This window comes from Oncorhynchus gorbuscha, linkage group LG01 (genome assembly GCF_021184085.1).
Source record: "Oncorhynchus gorbuscha isolate QuinsamMale2020 ecotype Even-year linkage group LG01, OgorEven_v1.0, whole genome shotgun sequence".
Classification (NCBI taxonomy): Eukaryota; Metazoa; Chordata; class Actinopteri; order Salmoniformes; family Salmonidae; genus Oncorhynchus; species Oncorhynchus gorbuscha.
In genome coordinates, this window is record NC_060173.1 from 102,735,397 (window position 1) to 102,753,387 (window position 17,991).

The window sequence follows — 17,991 nt, forward strand, 5'->3', positions numbered from 1 at the left end:
TAGCTGTCTTTGCTGTCGTCGTATCCAAGATAATTGTGTAGTTTAGAGTGTGTAGTCTTAGAGTGATTATCTTAATTTACCAAGGTTAGCTAGCCAGCTATTTGTCGTCCTTAACGTAGGAGACTCTGCTAGCTAGCCAACAGCTAGCCAACAGCTAGCCAACAGCTAGCCGACAGCTAGCCGACAGCTAGCCAACAGCTAGCCAACGTCTACCGAATAGGACTCAACAACCCGGTCGCATTCACAGGTAGTATCACATTTTCATTTCATTTCATTACAGTACAACGGTTTGATTTGTTTGATCGTAGCTAGCTACATAGCTAGCTGCATAGCCGTCTTTGTATCAAAGATAATTGTGTAGTCTAGAGCGATTTTCTAGGTTAGCTAGCCAGCTATTGTCGTTCTTTTAACGCAACGTAACGTAAACAACACTGCTAGCTAGCCAGCTAGCCCCCGAATAGCAGCACTGCAGAAACTATTACACTCAACGGAACGACTTGATTAGTGTAGTGTCAACAACGCAGCCACTGCCAGCTAGCCTACAAAGTCAACAACGCAGCCACTGCCAGCTAGCCTACTTCAGCAGTACTGTATCATTTTAATGATTTTAGTCAATAAGATTCTTGCTACGTAAGCTTAACTTTCTGAACATTCGAGACGTGTAGTCCACTTGTCATTCCAATCTCCTTTGCATTAGCGTAGCCTCTTCTGTAGCCTGTCAACTATGTGTCTGTCTATCCCTGTTCTCTCCTCTCTGCACAGACCATACAAACGCTCCACACCGCGTGGCCGCGGCCACCTAATCTGGTGGTCCCAGCGCGCACGACCCACGTGGAGTTCCAGGTCTCCGGTAGCCTCTGGAACTGCCGATCTGCGGCCAACAAGGCAGAGTTCATCTCAGCCTATGCCTCCCTCCAGTCCCTCGACTTCTTGGCACTGACGGAAACATGGATCACCACAGACAACACTGCTACTCCTACTGCTCTCTCTTCGTCCGCCCACGTGTTCTCGCACACCCCGAGAGCTTCTGGTCAGCGGGGTGGTGGCACCGGGATCCTCATCTCTCCCAAGTGGTCATTCTCTCTTTCTCCCCTTACCCATCTGTCTATCGCCTCCTTTGAATTCCATGCTGTCACAGTTACCAGCCCTTTTAAGCTCAACATCCTTATCATTTATCGCCCTCCAGGTTCCCTCGGAGAGTTCATCAATGAGCTTGATGCCTTGATAAGCTCCTTTCCTGAGGATGGCTCACCTCTCACAGTGCTGGGCGACTTTAACCTCCCCACGTCTACCTTTGACTCATTCCTCTCTGCCTCCTTTCCACTCCTCTCCTCTTTTGACCTCACCCTCTCACCCCCCCCCTACTCACAAGGCAGGCAATACGCTCGACCTCATCTTTACTAGATGCTGTTCTTCCACTAACCTCATTGCAACTCCCCTCCAAGTCTCCGACCACTACCTTGTATCCTTTTCCCTCTCGCTCTCATCCAACACCTCCCACACAGCCCCTACTCGGATGGTATCGCGCCGTCCCAACCTTCGCTCTCTCTCCCCCGCTACTCTCTCCTCTTCCATCCTATCATCTCTTCCCTCTGCTCAAACCTTCTCCAACCTATCTCCTGATTCTGCCTCCTCTACCCTCCTCTCCTCCCTTTCTGCATCCTTTGACTCTCTGTCCCCTATCCTCCAGGCCGGCTCGGTCCTCCCCTCCCGCCCCGTGGCTCGACGACTCATTGCGAGCTCACAGAACAGGGCTCCGGGCAGCCGAGCGGAAATGGAGGAAAACTCGCCTCCCTGCGGATATGGCATCCTTTCACTCCCTCCTCTCTACATTTTCCTCCTCTGCCTCTGCTGCTAAAGCCATTTTCTACCACTCTAAATTCCAAGCATCTGCCTCTAACCCTAGGAAGCTCTTTGCCACCTTCTCCTCCCTCCTGAATCCTCCTCCCCCTCCCCCCCTCCTCCCTCTCTGCAGATGACTTCGTCAAACATTTTGAAAAGAAGGCCGACGACATCCGATCCTCGTTTGCTAAGTCAAACGGCACCGCTGGCTCTGCTCACACTGCCCTACCCTGTGCTCTGACCTCTTTCTCCCCTCTCTCTCCAGAGGAAATCTCGCGTCTTGTGACGGCCGGCCGCCCAACAACCTGCCCGCTTGACCCTATCCCCTCCTCTCTTCTCCAGACCATTTCCGGAGAACTTCTCCCTTACCTCACCTCGCTCATCAACTCATCCCTGACCGCTGGCTACGTCCCTTCCGTCTTCAAGAGAGCGAGAGTTGCACCCCTTCTGAAAAAAAACCTACACTCGATCCCTCCGATGTCAACAACTACAGACCAGTATCCCTTCTTTCTTTTCTCTCCAAAACTCTTGAACGTGGTCCTTCTGTAGCTCAGTTGGTAGAGCATGGCGCTTGTAACGCCAGGGTAGTGGGTTCGATTCCCGGGACCACCCATACGTAGAATGTATGCACACATGACTGTAAGTCGCTTTGGATAAAAGCGTCTGCTAAATGGCATATATTATATTATTATTATATTATTATTATTATTATTATATATTAACGTGCCGTCCTTGGCCAGCTCTCCCGCTATCATTCTCTGAATGACCTTCTTGATCCAAATCAGTCAGGTTTCAAGACTAGTCATTCAACTCTGCTCTCTCTGTATCACGGAGGCGCTCCGCACTGCTAAAGCTAACTCTCTCTCCTCTGCTCTCATCCTTCTAGACCTATCGGCTGCCTTCGATACTGCGAACCATCAGATCCTCCTCTCCACCCTCTCCGAGTTGGGCATCTCCGGCGCGGCCCACGCTTGGATTGCGTCCTACCTGAGAGGTCGCTCCTACCAGGTGGCGTGGCGAGAATCTGTCTCCTCACCACTGGTGTCCCCCAGGGCTCTGTTCTAGGCCCTCTCCTATTCTCGCTATACACCAAGTCACTTGGCTCTGTCATAACCTCACATGGTCTCTCCTATCATTGCTATGCAGACGACACACAATTAATCTTCTCCTTTCCCCCTTTTGATGACCAGGTGGCGAATCGCATCTCTGCATGTCTGGCAGACATATCAGTGTGGATGACGGATCACCACCTCAAGCTGAACCTCGGCAAGACGGAGCTGCTCTTCCTCCCGGGGAAGGACTGCCCGTTCCATGATCTCGCCATCACGGTTGACAACTCCATTGTGTCCTCCTCCCAGAGCGCTAAGAACCTTGGCCTGATCCTGGACAACACCCTGTCGTTCTCAACTAACATCAAGGCGGTGGCCCATTCCTGTAGGTTCATGCTCTACAACATCCGCAGAGTACGACCCTGCCTCACACAGGAAGCGGCGCAGGTCCTAATCCAGGCACTTGTCATCTCCCGTCTGGATTACTGCAACTCGCTGTTGGCTGGGCTCCCTGCCTGTGCCATTAAACCCCTACAACTCATCCAGAACGCCGCAGCCCGTCTGGTGTTCAACCTTCCCAAGTTCTCTCACGTCACCCCGCTTCTCCGCTCTCTCCACTGGCTTCCAGTTGAAGCTCGCATCCGCTACAAGACCATGGTGCTTGCCTACGGAGCTGTGAGGGGAACGGCACTTCAGTACCTCCAGGCTCTGATCAGGCCCTACACCCAAACAAGGGCACTGCGTTCATCCACCTCTGGCCTGCTCGCCTCCCTACCACTGAGGAAGTACAGTTCCCGCTCAGCCCAGTCAAAACTGTTCGCTGCTCTGGCCCCCCAATGGTGGAACAAACTCCCTCACGACGCTAGGACAGCGGAGTCAATCACCACCTTCCGGAGACACCTGAAACCCCACCTCTTTAAGGAATACCTAGGATAGGATAAGTAATCCTTTCCCCCCTTTAAGATTTAGATGCACTATTGTAAAGTGACTGTTCTACTGGATGTCATAAGGTGAATGCACCAATTTGTAAGTCGCTCTGGATAAGAGCGTCTGCTAAATGACTTAAATGTAAATGTATGTAAATGTAAATATTTGTGGTGTATCTGAGCTATTGCCGTTCACGCACCCGATATGACGTAGCATTGCAATAAAGCTGCTCTCACGACATTGGAAGTGAGATCGCGAAAACACCTTTTAGATTGCGAAAAAATCTATTATACATTTCAATACTGGCCAATGTCGTAACGCTGGAGGTTGTCTTCTCCCGAATGAGCCAATGATCATATTTCTGCGATATTCCTACCTCGAGAAATGTGTAATTTAACAGAGGGTCCACCACATTTCTCCTATTTGTCAGCCTCTTCAGTCCAGGATGCATTGCATAGTGCCGTTGAGAATGTCAGAATCCACTCTGCAAGGCACATCAATCTGCAGTTTGAACATGGTGAGATTGTAGACACCTAAATTGATAGTGCAGTTTGTTGAGGCGATTTCACAGCTAACTAGCTACTTCATATGCTGATATTGACTTTGGTATTACTGTATGTAGCTATGTTTGCTAGCGAGCAATAGAGAAAGCATTGCATTGTGGGTTTTGTCGTCGACTTGAGCTGCAACAGATTTCCACAATGTTTTTCACGTTGCTACCAACCTTATTATAATGACAAAATTAATCATTTGTTCACAAAAAAATGTTCTCACATATCACTGTTATTTAACATAGTAAATTATAGGAATTGGTGGTTTTGGGTGGATCTTTCCTTTAAGAACGACTGTAAGTCGCTTTGGATAAAAGCGTCTGCTAAATGGCATATATTATATATTATAAGAACAATTTTAACTATGAAATTGTCCCATCTAGTGGAAATTGCTCAGCTCTGTATCCAGGACAAGATTTATCCCAATAAACCTGTGTGTGCTGCATGCGCAAGTGGCTGCAGAGCAGATGAGACCTCATTTCACTCCACATTCTGCAGCATCCTAACTGCGTATCAGGCAGCACTGGTAATCCCTGGGACACAGATTTATATTTTGTGGATTTCTTAGGCTCAGGCGGTGCTTTTCTCATGTCCGTTCTAAACTGGAGGGTGAGAAAGAATGGAAGTATTTTCTTTAGTTCCTTCCATGCAAGTTTCTCCTGATTCAGGCTCCAGGGGTTCTGAGTACCCAGCTGATCTGGGGGGAGATAGCCTGGTACCAGATCCGTCTAAGGCTGGGGGGAAGAGCATTGCTGCACTGAGTGTCATTCTGTTTTCAACAACTAATTCCTCCAGCACTGTCCTGGTCTGTCTGTCTGTGAGCCTGTCACTCTAGTCAGCAGTTTACATAAGTCTGAGGGCTTCAGGCTAGGCTAATGTTCAGCACAATGTCATTAGTGATCTCTCATTATGCTGATGCCTATAAGAGCAAACAGGGACCGCTCAGTTAAAACACCCACCCCATCCCTCGCTCACTCTGAGACACACGCATGTGCACACACACAGGCGCGCGCGCTGAATAATAATAACCATTACTAAAGCATTTGACAATGTTCTGCTTCCCTATAATCCCTAAAGGATTTAAATCCATGTGAATCTAACGTTGGGAAAAGGAGAGAAAGAGAGCTCACGCTTACTTGGTATCGTTCCTTGACAGCCCGCTATGGGAGGAGTTCCCTGTTGCCATGGTAAAATAACCATAGAAAGGCTTAAGTGGCAGATCAGGTTCAAGACTCTCTTCCCATTGATTGCTCATGTGTCAAGGAGGGTCAAAGATCATCTACCTGGTCAGTCAGCTACGCTCTTCAGGCTTTTAAATGAAATATCTCTGATTACTGAATGTAGGATGAAAAGCCAATCTTTCCACAGTGTTTGAAAGGCTCTGTTAATTAAAACTGATCTGCTTTGCTACGTAATAAGACAGCCAACAAAGCAAAAATATTTTACACACAGAGGGGAAAGTGTGTCCCTAAGGAGCCACCGTACCAGTGGGATCTCTCATACTTTACGGGCAGTGGCGACTGGCTTCATGTTTGCCAGGGTGAGTGTAACAGTATAATTTTAAACCGTCCCCTCGCCCATACCCGGGCGCGAACCAGGGACCTTCTGCAAACAACGACAACAGTCACCCTCGAAGCATCGTTACCCATCGCTCCACAAAAGCCGCGGCCCTTGCAGAGCAAGGGGAAACACTACTTCAAGGTCTCAGAGCAAGTGACGTAACCGATTGAAACGCTATTTAGCGCGCACCGCTAACTAAGCTAGCCGTTTCACATCCGTTACACTCACCCCCCTTTTGACCTTCCTCCTTTTTCTGCAGCAACCAGTAATCTGGGTCACGGCACCAATGTAACAGTATAATTTTAAACCGTCCCCTCGCCCATACCCGGGTGCGAACCAGGGACCTTCTGCACACAACGACAACAGTCACCCTCGAAGCATCGTTACCCATCGCTCCACAAAAGCCGCGGCCCTTGCAGAGCAAGGGGAAACACTACTTCAAGGTCTCAGAGCAAGTGACGTAACCGATTGAAACGCTATTTAGCGCGCACCGCTAACTAAGCTAGCCGTTTCACATCCGTTACATGAGCAGACAGAAATCAGAGACTGAAAATAAGCAGAGTCAGTATTAAGTGTGGCCAAGTGTTAGGTGAATGTTGAGTGTTGTAAACAAAGGCAAGAATGTGGTAAAGTAATGGTCTGGCTCTCACCATAAAGTACTACATCCCCCTCTGGTAAAGGCAAAACAAAGTGAAAGCCTCCAGCATCAAGTGTACTGTCAGGAGTTAGGCCTAACCTATTCATCAGAGTATGAAAGGACAGAGGTAGACAGACAGACTGGGGATTTAGAACAGAGCCTGCAGCAGCATCCTAACAGTGAAGGTTAGTGGATGTGCTTCAGTCAGTTATGTCTTCAACTCTAGACAGTCGGTTTATTCTGAGCCATGACGTTTGTAAAACTCCTATAACAAACAAGATATAAAGCCTAGGTCAAGCAGCACAACAACATCTGTCCCTATATAGTGCACTACTTTTGAACAGGGCCATATGGTCAACTGTAGTGCATACGATGAATAGGATACCATGTGGGACTCACCCTAAATGTTTGGGTTCAGAGTCAAGACTGCTGCTGTGACAAATGGGACAATAAAGGCCAGATCTGAAAGGGGAAAAAACACAGGTAGTTGTAAAATGCCATAAACAAAAAAAATATTTGGGGAAATGTTATCACAGCATAGACACACACACAGCTGAGACCCGGGCTCTGGGCTGTTTCAGAGGGGTAAACGTACGTTTCTATACGACTTCATTATAACAAAACAAACAGGTCAGCTCCTCACTAGTCTCTCTATGTCTCTGTAGAGGAGCATATAGTTAGTTCTTAATGAAGAGTCAATCAAAGGTTGAGATAAAAGTCAGCAGCCATCTGTCAGTGAGGAAATCCACCCAGCAGGCTGAAGGGCAATGTCAGTTAATTGAACACTGATAGCACTTTGAGATATCCCCGCATCTATGGCAAGACAGACAGTGATGGATATTCACTTTCTCAGTGGTACTCGTATGGCTGTAGCAAGGCCAGTAAAGGAAAGTATTATTTGTATTATTATTAAACTATCCAAGTTTATCCTCCAGAATATAGATTACAGCAAACAATATGTACATTTTTTCTAAGGGAAAATCAAGTCTGAAATGTTAAATTGCAAACTTCCAAAGCCTTTTTCAACATCAATTACACTACAAGTTTTAAATGTCCTGTAGTGTGTGATCAAATTAAGATGCTACATCTGTACAAACCATAACAAATTGTTAGTTTGAATTAACAGAGCTTTATACTGCATCGCTGTCGTTTAACTCCCTACTATCCCCTTGGACAAGTAGGCTACTGCTGGTACTAAAGTAACCCTTAGCTTCCCTTACATATCTAACTCTGGCATTTGGCCTTAATGTTTGCAAGTGGATGAATGGGTAAAGGTTATTCTTACCAGGCCTTTGGTGTTTTGTCCATCCTTCACACACACAGCTGTCCAGGGTCAAGTTAAGTACACCCTGTCACCAGCCCTACTCTGCCCCAGTGACCAGCACTGGAATGATACTCTGCCCCCGTGACCAGCACTGGAATGATACTCTGCCCCAGTGACCAGCACTGGAATGATACTCTACCCTAGTGACCAGCACTGGAATGATACTCTACCCCAGTGACCAGCACTGGAATGATACTCTACCCCAGTGACCAGCACTGGAATGATACTCTGCCCCAGTGACCAGCACTGAAACGATACTCTGCCCCGGTGACCAGCACTGGAACGATACTCTGCCCCGGTGACCAGCACTGGAACGATACTCTGCCCCGGTGACCAGGACTGGAACGATACTCTGCCCCGGTGACCAGCACTGGAACGATACTCTGCCCCGGTGACCAGCACTGGAACGATACTCTGCCCCGGTGACCAGCACTGGAACGATACTCTGCCCCGGTGACCAGCACTGGAACGATACTCTGCCCCGGTGACCAGCACTGGAACGATACTCTGCCCCGGTGACCAGCACTGGAACGATACTCTGCCCCGGTGACCAGCACTGGAACGATACTCTGCCCCGGTGACCAGCACTGGAACGATATTCTACCCCAGTGACCAGCACTGGAACGATACTCTGCCCCAGTGACCAGCACTGAAACGATACTCTGCCCCGGTGACCAGCACTGGAACGATACTCTGCCCCGGTGACCAGCACTGGAACGATACTCTGCCCCGGTGACCAGCACTGGAACGATACTCTGCCCCGGTGACCAGCACTGGAACGATACTCTGCCCGGTGACCAGCACTGGAACAATACTCTGCCCCGGTGACCAGCACTGGAACGATACTCTGCCCCGGTGACCAGCACTGGAACGATACTCTGCCCCGGTGACCAGCACTGGAACGATACTCTGTCCCGGTGACCAGCACTGGAACGATACTCTGCCCCGGTGACCAGCACTGGAACGCTACTCTGCCCCGGTGACCAGCACTGGAACGATACTCTGCCCCGGTGACCAGCACTGGAACGATACTCTGCCCCGGTGACCAGCACTGGAACGATACTCTGCCCCGGTGACCAGCACTGGAACGATACTCTGCCCCGGCGACCAGCACTGGAACGATACTCTGCCCCGGTGACCAGCACTGGAACGATACTCTGCCCCGGCGACCAGCACTGGAACGATACTCTGCCCCGGTGACCAGCACTGGAACGATACTCTGCCCCAGTGACCAGCACTGGAATGATACTCTGCCCCAGTGACCAGCACTGGAATGATACTCTGCCCCAGTGACCAGCACTGGAATGATACTCTGCCACAGTGACTGCAATGGTTTCCTAAAGGTACATTATTAATAATGTGTGATGTGTGTGTCTGAGAGAGCTGCTGCTGCCCTGTCAGTCACAAACCAGTCAGTCCAGTCACCCTACCGCTCAACCAAGAGTGTGTGTGCGCATCAGTGTTTCCTCTGGAAAATGTGTTCGCTTTAGGGGAAAGTTAGCGGGGGTGAGGGTCCCCCCTATTTTGGTGGGTTCCGGTGTCCTCCCCCCAAAACAAAATATGTATAAGCACTGAAAAGCTTGGTTCTTGTGACTTTTTAGAAGGAAAAAAATCAAATAAACCATCTAAAATATAATTTCCACCCCCAGAAATGAGTTCAATAACATATTGGTAAAATTATTATTGTATTACAGGATGCAATTTAAAGTTGAGTGTTGCAGCTATCAAAAGAAACACAACCTTTCTGAAATAAAAAAAGTTTATCTGGACAGAACAGAGGAGCATGAGACTGAACATGAATTAGAGTCCACTAATTCATGTCCATCACAAAAGAAGGGTGTTGGAAATCTCTTTCCAGGTTCTGACAAAAACCTAGTTCTAACATAGTTTACAGCCCTTGTCAGAGCACTTTATTCTTCTGTGCTTTTGGAAAAAGATTTCCAACGCCCTCCTGTAATTGAGCTCCTTGATGGGAGGGCCATTGATGGAGAGCTGCATGCAGGTGGATAGATGCTCTCCCTGCAGTCTGTTCCTCAAGTCTGTTTTGACCTGCAATAACAGAAAGAATAATAAGAGAAGAGAGAGGGACAAAGAGGATGTACTTTCACATTGCAGAGAAGTCCCTCACAATTAGCGGAAGACACTGGTATAGTCAGTGCGATCACTGCCAGTTGACTAAGGCAGGGGTAGACTGCCCTCACTCACCAAACTGCGAGGCCAGCTTTGTCATTGCTGTCAGCTGGTCCAATCCCTGAAATACATGAAAAACTAAAATATGTACAAAATTAAAGAAGAGCCAACAGTTCAACAGGAAAAAGGGTTGGGCAACATGCCATACCTTCAATTTTCCAATGTTGCTTGTAAGAGGGCCACTCGTGTAGCACAGCAGCCTCTGATGCTTGCAAGAACTGCCTGGAGAGGAAGGTCAGGTTAAAGGTGTTCATCCTCTCACTAGAGAATGCAGCCTGAGGTCCCAACATACTGAAGGACCCCAGAATCTCCAGATATTGGAACCTCCAGTTTAGGCTGTCCTGGAGGCCAACAAGACATGGATCCATGACTAAATTACAGCACAAAATAGAAAATAAGTGATTAATAGCTGTTAGTTTTAATTTATACAACACACGTGATGTAACATTGGTTTCATCACAGCATTTGAAAACAAATGTTTTACCTCCTCTCTGAACCAAACCCAGAACTGTTCCCTGGTCTTGGTCTTCTCCACCTGGCCTCCTCTCCCTCCAGACCCATTGGGTCATCAAGGTCCTGGTGGAGTTCAGAAAAACACACATAATGCTGTAGACTAGTATAGACTAAATATGCACAAACATTTTTAGCCCTTAGATTAATTAAAGGATATTCGATTAACCATGTGGCGTATTATATAGCCACGGCTTCAGTCTGTAAATATTAAACCACTTTAAATCCCATTCGGATTGCCGGTGGTGGAAACTTGGCCTTACTCCTCTACTTTTCTCCTTCCAACTCCCTTCCAGCTCCCTTCCTGGCTCCCTCCTTTCCTCTGTTCCACTCTGCTCCCCTCTCTCCTTTTCGCACCTCCATCTCCCTTCCTGGCTCCCTCCTTTCCTCTGTTCCACTCTGCTCCCCTCTCTCCTTTTCGCACCTCCATCTCCCTTCCTGGCTCTCTCCTTTCCTCTGTTCCACTCTGCTCCCCTCTCTCCTTTTCGCACCTCCATCTCCCTTCCTGGCTCTCTCCTTTCCTCTGTTCCACTCTGCTCCCCTCTCTCCTTTTCGCACCTCCATCTCCCTTCCTGGCTCTCTCCTTTCCTCTGTTCCACTCTGCTCCCCTCTCTCCTTTTCGCACCTCCATCTCCCTTCCTGGCTCTCTCCTTTCCTCTGTTCCACTCTGCTCCCCTCTCTCCTTTTCGCACCTCCATCTCCCTTCCTGGCTCTCTCCTTTCCTCTGTTCCACTCTTGCTCCCCTCTCTCCTTTTCGCACCTCCATCTCCCTTCCTGGCTCTCTTCTTTCCTCTGTTCCACTCTTGCTCCCCTCTCTCCTTTTCGCACCTCCATCTCCCTTCCTGGCTCTCTCCTTTCCTCTGCTCCCCTCTCTCCTTTTCGCACCTCCATCTCCCTTCCTGGCTCTCTCCTTTCCTCTGTTCCACTCTTGCTCCCCTCTCTCCTTTTCGCACCTCCATCTCCCTTCCTGGCTCTCTCCTTTCCTCTGTTCCACTCTGCTCCCCTCTCTCCTTTTCGCACCTCCATCTCCCTTCCTGGCTCTCTCCTTTCCTCTGTTCCACTCTTGCTCCCCCCTCTCTCCTTTTCGCACCTCCATCTCCCTTCCTGTCGCTTTCCTTTCCTCTGCTCCCTTCTGTCCCTTATGCATCCCTACCTCACTCCCGGGATTCCGCCTCTTCTCTGTCTAGTAAAGTAAGCCATACACTTGTTATAAAAACTATAAGCTTTTAAAGAGTTAGCCAACAAAATAAAGTTTGTCCCTGCTCCCCCTTTCTCTTTCGCTGCTGCGGCTGGAAATATTTAAATAAAGTCATCTGAGAAAAAAGTTATGTAATCAAAGACAGATAAATGTAGCTATCTTGCTTGCACTTGATACAGTTCCAAACGAACTAGCTAGCTAACTTGCTAGACTAGTAACGCTAGTTAACCACGTTTCTATCATCAACATACTTGTGGATATTGGATAGATAATTGCTGTTACAATTGCGGCAGCTAAATGATGCTAGAAGAGTTAAGGTTATAGCTAGCTTATGTAGTTAACAAGCTGGCTAGCTGACTTTAGTCAAATAAACTAACGTACCTTTCTTTCAGTTCCTCACGCAGAAGCACTCTGAAGTGATTCAAGTGAATTGTGCTTCGCGCTGCAGAGCTTTTGTATTGAGCACTGGTCACTCGCTCACTGGTTGCCTGCCACAGCTCACAGAGCTAAATAACCTTCAGAAGTGTGTTGAACCAAGACAGAATATCTATTTACCAAGAAAAGTGAATGTGCTGTACAGAACTGTATTGAAACTATGTTTGGGAGAAATAGGATGTTTCTTTTGGTGTGGCGAGAATGATTATGTTGTGGAGCAGCGCCACACTTAAATGAACACAAAGGAAACACTGGTGTGCATGCTTAGAGAGAGTGTTTCTAAAAATGTTCTCTCTTGTTTAACATGCCACTGTATAACCAAGATCATTTCACCATAATATGTGACTCGTTTTAGGAAACTGGGCGCATGTCGCACATCACTACTTCAGAGGAGATGCGATTTTTGGCAGAACTGCCTTCTGTAACGTGAACTTTCATGTGCCTTAATAACAAACTTGTATGCCATCTGTAAATACGAATAAATAAATAAAATTACGAGCCTAGTTGGTTTAGCCACAGAAAGAGACGGGAACCTTCCCGCTAGCCATGATTGGTTGAGATAATAAGTGGGCTGGACATGCCAAGAGATGAGTTCGGATTGGTCTGCCATGTAGCACACTTCTGTCTAAAACATGATCTGGTCAGTATGTGTAGGTAATCCTTTCTAACATGTCCTTTTTTGAAAGATACTGCAAAGGTGTTGTTCTCCACTTTCTGGAGCTTGGAAATCAGTGGAAGTAGAGTATGATAGCTAAGAGGATGGAGAAAATTCTGGTGTTTGATTGCAAATATGCAGACGGAGTCGAAAAGAGAACAAACAGAAGGCTGTTGTATTAAACACCTGTCTCCCGGATTACATCTTCAAACTATGGGCAACCATGGCATCTGTAATAGAGAGGGAGAAGCGTCCATACATGTATACGGGTAAGACAGTCTAGCTAGCTATATTTTCAGATATTACACGTATCTAATTTAGTCAGTAAGTTGTTTTCATTTTAAGTTCATGTGTACTGTTAGCTAGCTAACGTTAGCTGGCTCTCTTGCTAGCTAAAGTTACGTGGATGATGTGTGTAGTTATATTATTCGTATCTCAGAGCCATTTGTATTGCTAGTTATAGCCTAATGTTAGCTAACTAACATTGAACGTTATGAGTTGGGATTATGGTTCATTGTTTAGCTAGCTAGCTATATGTCTAAACAAAAGACTCCACTATGCAAGTAACCATTTCAATAGAATGTTCATGATGTCACTGCGACAACTGTCGCTAGACGTAGATGGTAAATTCGCTCTGGCTATATACTCCGATTTCAGAGCACTCTTGTCTGTGTGTGCCAGAGCGCAGAATAACTGATGAATTAACGAACGCTCAACACCCATTGAATATGGCCGATGTCAGTAAATGTTGGCAAAAAAAAGTTATTCAATTGTTGCCAGCAGCACATTTGCAATCACCAACTTTAGCCAGTTAGCTTGGGTGCTCCTTAGCCAGAGCGTCCAGTGTGCGCTCTAAACGCTCAGAGCGAAAAGCTCTGAATTTACGAATGACAATCTGACAACAGTGAGTTTACGGACGCCCAGAGCACATTCTGAGCACACTTTGGCACTCCAGAATAAATTTACGAACAAACCAGTAGTATAAACCAGCCTTTAGTCTTGAAATCTTTGGTTGTTTAGTACACAGCCTCACATGTGAATCCTTAAAGAGATGGGTGGGGCTAAATCTTAAGAGGGTGTGAACGATGCTGAATGGGTGTAGACAAAAAGAGCTCTCCAGTATGTGTACCAAGACATTCAAGGGCCATTTTCTCAAAAGTGAGGTTACAAGTAACTTTCAAAGCAGAATTACTTTCCCATTGTACCTCAACTGTAGTGTATGATATATCATTTTCCAGCTCTGAGTCTCTACTTTTATCCAAAGCAAAAAACACCATTTCAAATGTTGCTACATAAAACGGAATTGAGCCGGTCGGTCACGTATTGACCAACCCCCTCGGAGCTCCATATCAGCTCTCTGTCACAATACACAGGATGTAGTCTTCCAGGCCAGGGAGAGGCCAGGATCTGTGTGGTTATCTATTGAGTGGCCGTAGCCTAGCGTGTACGACAGAGATAGATTTTCATTATCAAAAAGCAGCTGGGTGTAAAAATGAGGTCAGCTTTGCCTTCTGAATGTCTAAAAAGTTATACAGATGTTTCTTGACAGGGCAGAAAGCAGTTTGACCTGATGCATGGCATGTACTGCCAGCCTCATGCAGACCCCCTCCCCCCCTCCACACACACACACACAACAGCTTATGAGCAAGTGGTCAGTGTTAAGTGCAGAGCTTTATGAGCCAATGGTGGAGGAATCAGAGCAGCATTACCTAAAACCTGCCTTTGTTAGTCATTACAAAATGGCCATCTTGCATGTGCAGTTAAATGCATCACGGCCAGCACTAACTTATCACTGATTGAACTCTAGTATAGTATATATAAAAGAGCAGCCATTAACAGACTAACACACACACACACCATCTGTGAAGTATTTTTGCTGTGCCCAAATCCACTGTGTGTGTGTGACACAGCTTGCACTGTGCGATCCTCTGAGTGTGTGATGGGATTAGAAGGCTTTCTTTTGAATCTGAATTCCCTCTGCTGCTCGTCCTCTCCTGCTCTGCCTCTCTCCATGTTCTTGACCATCTCCTCCCGTTCCTCTTCCATCCCTTTAACGAGCCTAAACACACGTCATCATAGTAGGCTACTAAGGGGAGGACGACTCTTAATAATGGCCAGAACGATGCAAATGGAATGGTGTCAAACACCTGGAAACCATGTACTTATTTTCCACCATATTTTGCAAATAAATTCATTAAAAATCCTACAATGTGATTTTCTGGGTTTTTTCCCCTCATTTTGTCTGTCATAGTTGAAGTGTACCTATGATAAATTACAGGCCTCTCTTGTCTTTTTAAGTAGGAGAACTTGCACAATTGGTGGCTGACTAAATAATTTTTTGCCCCACTAGATGGATGGATGGATGGATGGATGGATGGATGGATGGATGGATGGATGGATGGATGGATGGATGGATGGATGGATGGATGGATATATATATATATATATAATAAACTATACAACAAAACAGTGGTCTGTTTTATCCTACACAATAAAACAGACATGGTAAACAACAACAATCATTCTCTATTAGAGAGTTTGAAAACAACAGCCCCACCATTCACTGTCTGTTGTTTTTCAATGTATATGTTCACTATCAAGGCTCTAGGAACTGGGCCTACAATCTCAAATTGCTACATTGTCTCACAAGAAATATACAAAATAACTAGACAAATCACGAGTTAATATGATTTTCTCTACCTTACAAATCACTGCCCCCCCTAGAGAGTGAGAGCGAGAGAGAGAAACAACCATTCGCCTCTGAGCCCTGTGTTCTGCCCTTGACATGAAATAGTCCATTCCATTCGGGCTCTTACCTTCCCCAGTTGTCATAGTGCCTAGCCTTCCTTCCATGCAGAGCAGAGTGAAGAGAGTGAGTGAACAGTCAGGGAGAATGTTGCTTCACGTCTGTGTGTGTCTCTCTGCACTCCTCTCTTTCTCTCTCTCTCCTCCTGTTCTAGTCTGGTGACTACTGAATCATCCAATACCGCTGCCTTCGCTCTCATTTTACATTTACATTTGAGTCATTTAGCAGACGCTCTTATCCTGAGCAACTTACAGTAGTGAGTGCATACATTTTCATACTTTGTTTTTTGCATACTGGTCTCCCCTGGGAATCGAACCTACAACTCTGGCATTGCAAGTAGAGGGCTGCGGGTCCAGACAGAGATCATTGTGGTGCGGTCTGCATTTGTCATGATGCGGGCGGTCAGACTGATGACTTAGGGATGTAAAATGTTGTTATTCCAAAGGCCTACTTGCTGTATTAAAAGCACATCTTTATCTCATTGTTTACACACTCTCAGAATTTGGTGCTTCAAGCTGGGACCATGGCTGGCAAGTGAGCTGCGTCACATATGCCTAAAATAACATTGCGGGACTGGGGTTGGGTTCGGGACCAGTTCTTGCTGTAGTGTGTGGAAGTCGGACAAAAAGCCTGTGGGGGTAGGCGGGTGCGGTATGAAAAGCTGCAGGTGCTGGCGGGATAAAGAAATCAGTCCCGCGCAGACCTCTAGTTGCAACTGCCATGGTGTACCAACTGAGCCACATGGGAACACATATCAAAAGGCTCAGGCTGCAGTGCACCCCTCATTTGCAGAGAAGTGACATTTGGGCTTTTAGTAACAAAAACGCCACTCAAATCAGATGAAGGTTGGCATGTGATTAACAGAAGAAACATCAGAGGGTGAACATACAACCAGCACAAACTGAGTCAATGGACGGCTTCTTTATCTCATGAGTCATCTCAACAGTACCTATAAGCCTTCTGCAAGATACATCTGGGGACTTAGGCCAAATCACTGTGTTGTGGCAAATGGGACTTCTACAGTAAGTCTATATGAGATTCACAGCCACAATCTGACAGCAGCAGCCTACACATCACAACCTTTCACCTCTACAGGAGGAAAACCCATCGCTTATGCGTCAGCAGTCAGGACATTCTAACATCCCATCATATCCCAGGAGATGAACTACTAAAGTTTCTATTTCCTGTCAACTAAACTGAATCATCTTCTACTTGTAGCCGATGTATGCCTCTAGGGAATACAGATACTTTACCACTACAATGACAGATGAAATTCAGTAGTTGGCAATGCCAATAGCTTTTCTTTTGGTTTCAATCCATTAGCAACATTTCTCCGTGTTCCTTTGAGCTAAGACAGATGGAGGTTGAGGTTACTCTGGTCAGATGGAAAGGAACAGGAGAGCTATTCCTTCAGTTCCCTGACTAGCTGGGAGCATTCTGTCCCCATCTGTGTCTCCAGGTCCTAATGGCTAGGGGGGCCACACAACGCTGGTCAGCACAGAGGGTAGTATTCATTAGGACACACTGCAGCAAAATGTTTTGCAACAACGAGTGTTTCTAATTGGTCAAGTTCAGGTAGTTCCTCCCCGTTTCAGCCCGGTCTGTTCCATTTGGTACCTAATGAATACGATCCATGTCTCCGCAGTGAAAGGTCCTCATTACCATGTGTGCTGTTGACTGCCCTCCTCTAAGTTACACACACAGAGAAACTATTTCCCTCAGAGTTGAGAGCTGAGCTCCTTTTTACAAGGTAGGGGAACAATCTTAGTCATCGCTCTCAGCTCTGTCATACATTAATTTGAGTTGAACCGTTTGGGGAAAACAAAAGCGCCAAGTGAATAATGAATAGTGTAATATTACTTTTCATTTTCCAATTAAAATGTCATCAAAACAGCAAGCGTCTGAAATTAATCTGGAAATATGATTTTGAAGAGTGAGGGGGTGAAGCAATAGTCGTTTCACAGAGAGGCTTTCTTGTTTTCTTTCCCTTAAATGTCTGATTCTGATCAACAATAATGTCAAAAGCTTTAGAGAGTGGGTTGTTAATGCTATTATGCACAATAAAACAAAACATTATTAACTTCTATTAAATATAATATTATTAAATATTTGTTGTCTCTCTCAGTAAAGTCCATCGTAATAGTCCTTGAGGGAGAAGTTACTGTCTGAGGGCATGGAAAACAGTTCCTAACTGCCGAGCAGCTTCCACAGTTCCCCTCAGCTCAGCCATTCTACCTGTCCTGCAAACAAACACTGTACCCAGTCAGCTAGAATGTGCCGGAGTCAGCGAGCCCTTGCCCACGTCAC

The 17,991-nt window shown here is 46.6% G+C and overlaps 1 protein-coding gene across 23 annotated transcripts in view; it reads right to left on the reverse strand.

Annotated features, from left to right (window-relative positions):
• LOC124047616 (CLIP-associating protein 1-B-like) overlaps positions 1–17,991 on the reverse strand; it is a 131,059-nt gene that overhangs the window by 56,781 nt on the left and 56,287 nt on the right. The window contains exon 1 of one of the 23 annotated variants that reach the window (XM_046368029.1): positions 15,695–16,300. The exons of 21 other annotated variants lie outside the window; for them this stretch is intronic. In XM_046368029.1, the coding sequence (XP_046223985.1) occupies positions 15,695–15,731 (37 nt within the window). In that variant the 5' untranslated portion in view covers positions 15,732–16,300. Of the gene's footprint in view, positions 1–6,965; positions 8,592–15,694; positions 16,301–17,991 lie in introns of those variants that run through there. One more of the 23 variants, XM_046368034.1, reaches the window with a different exon arrangement.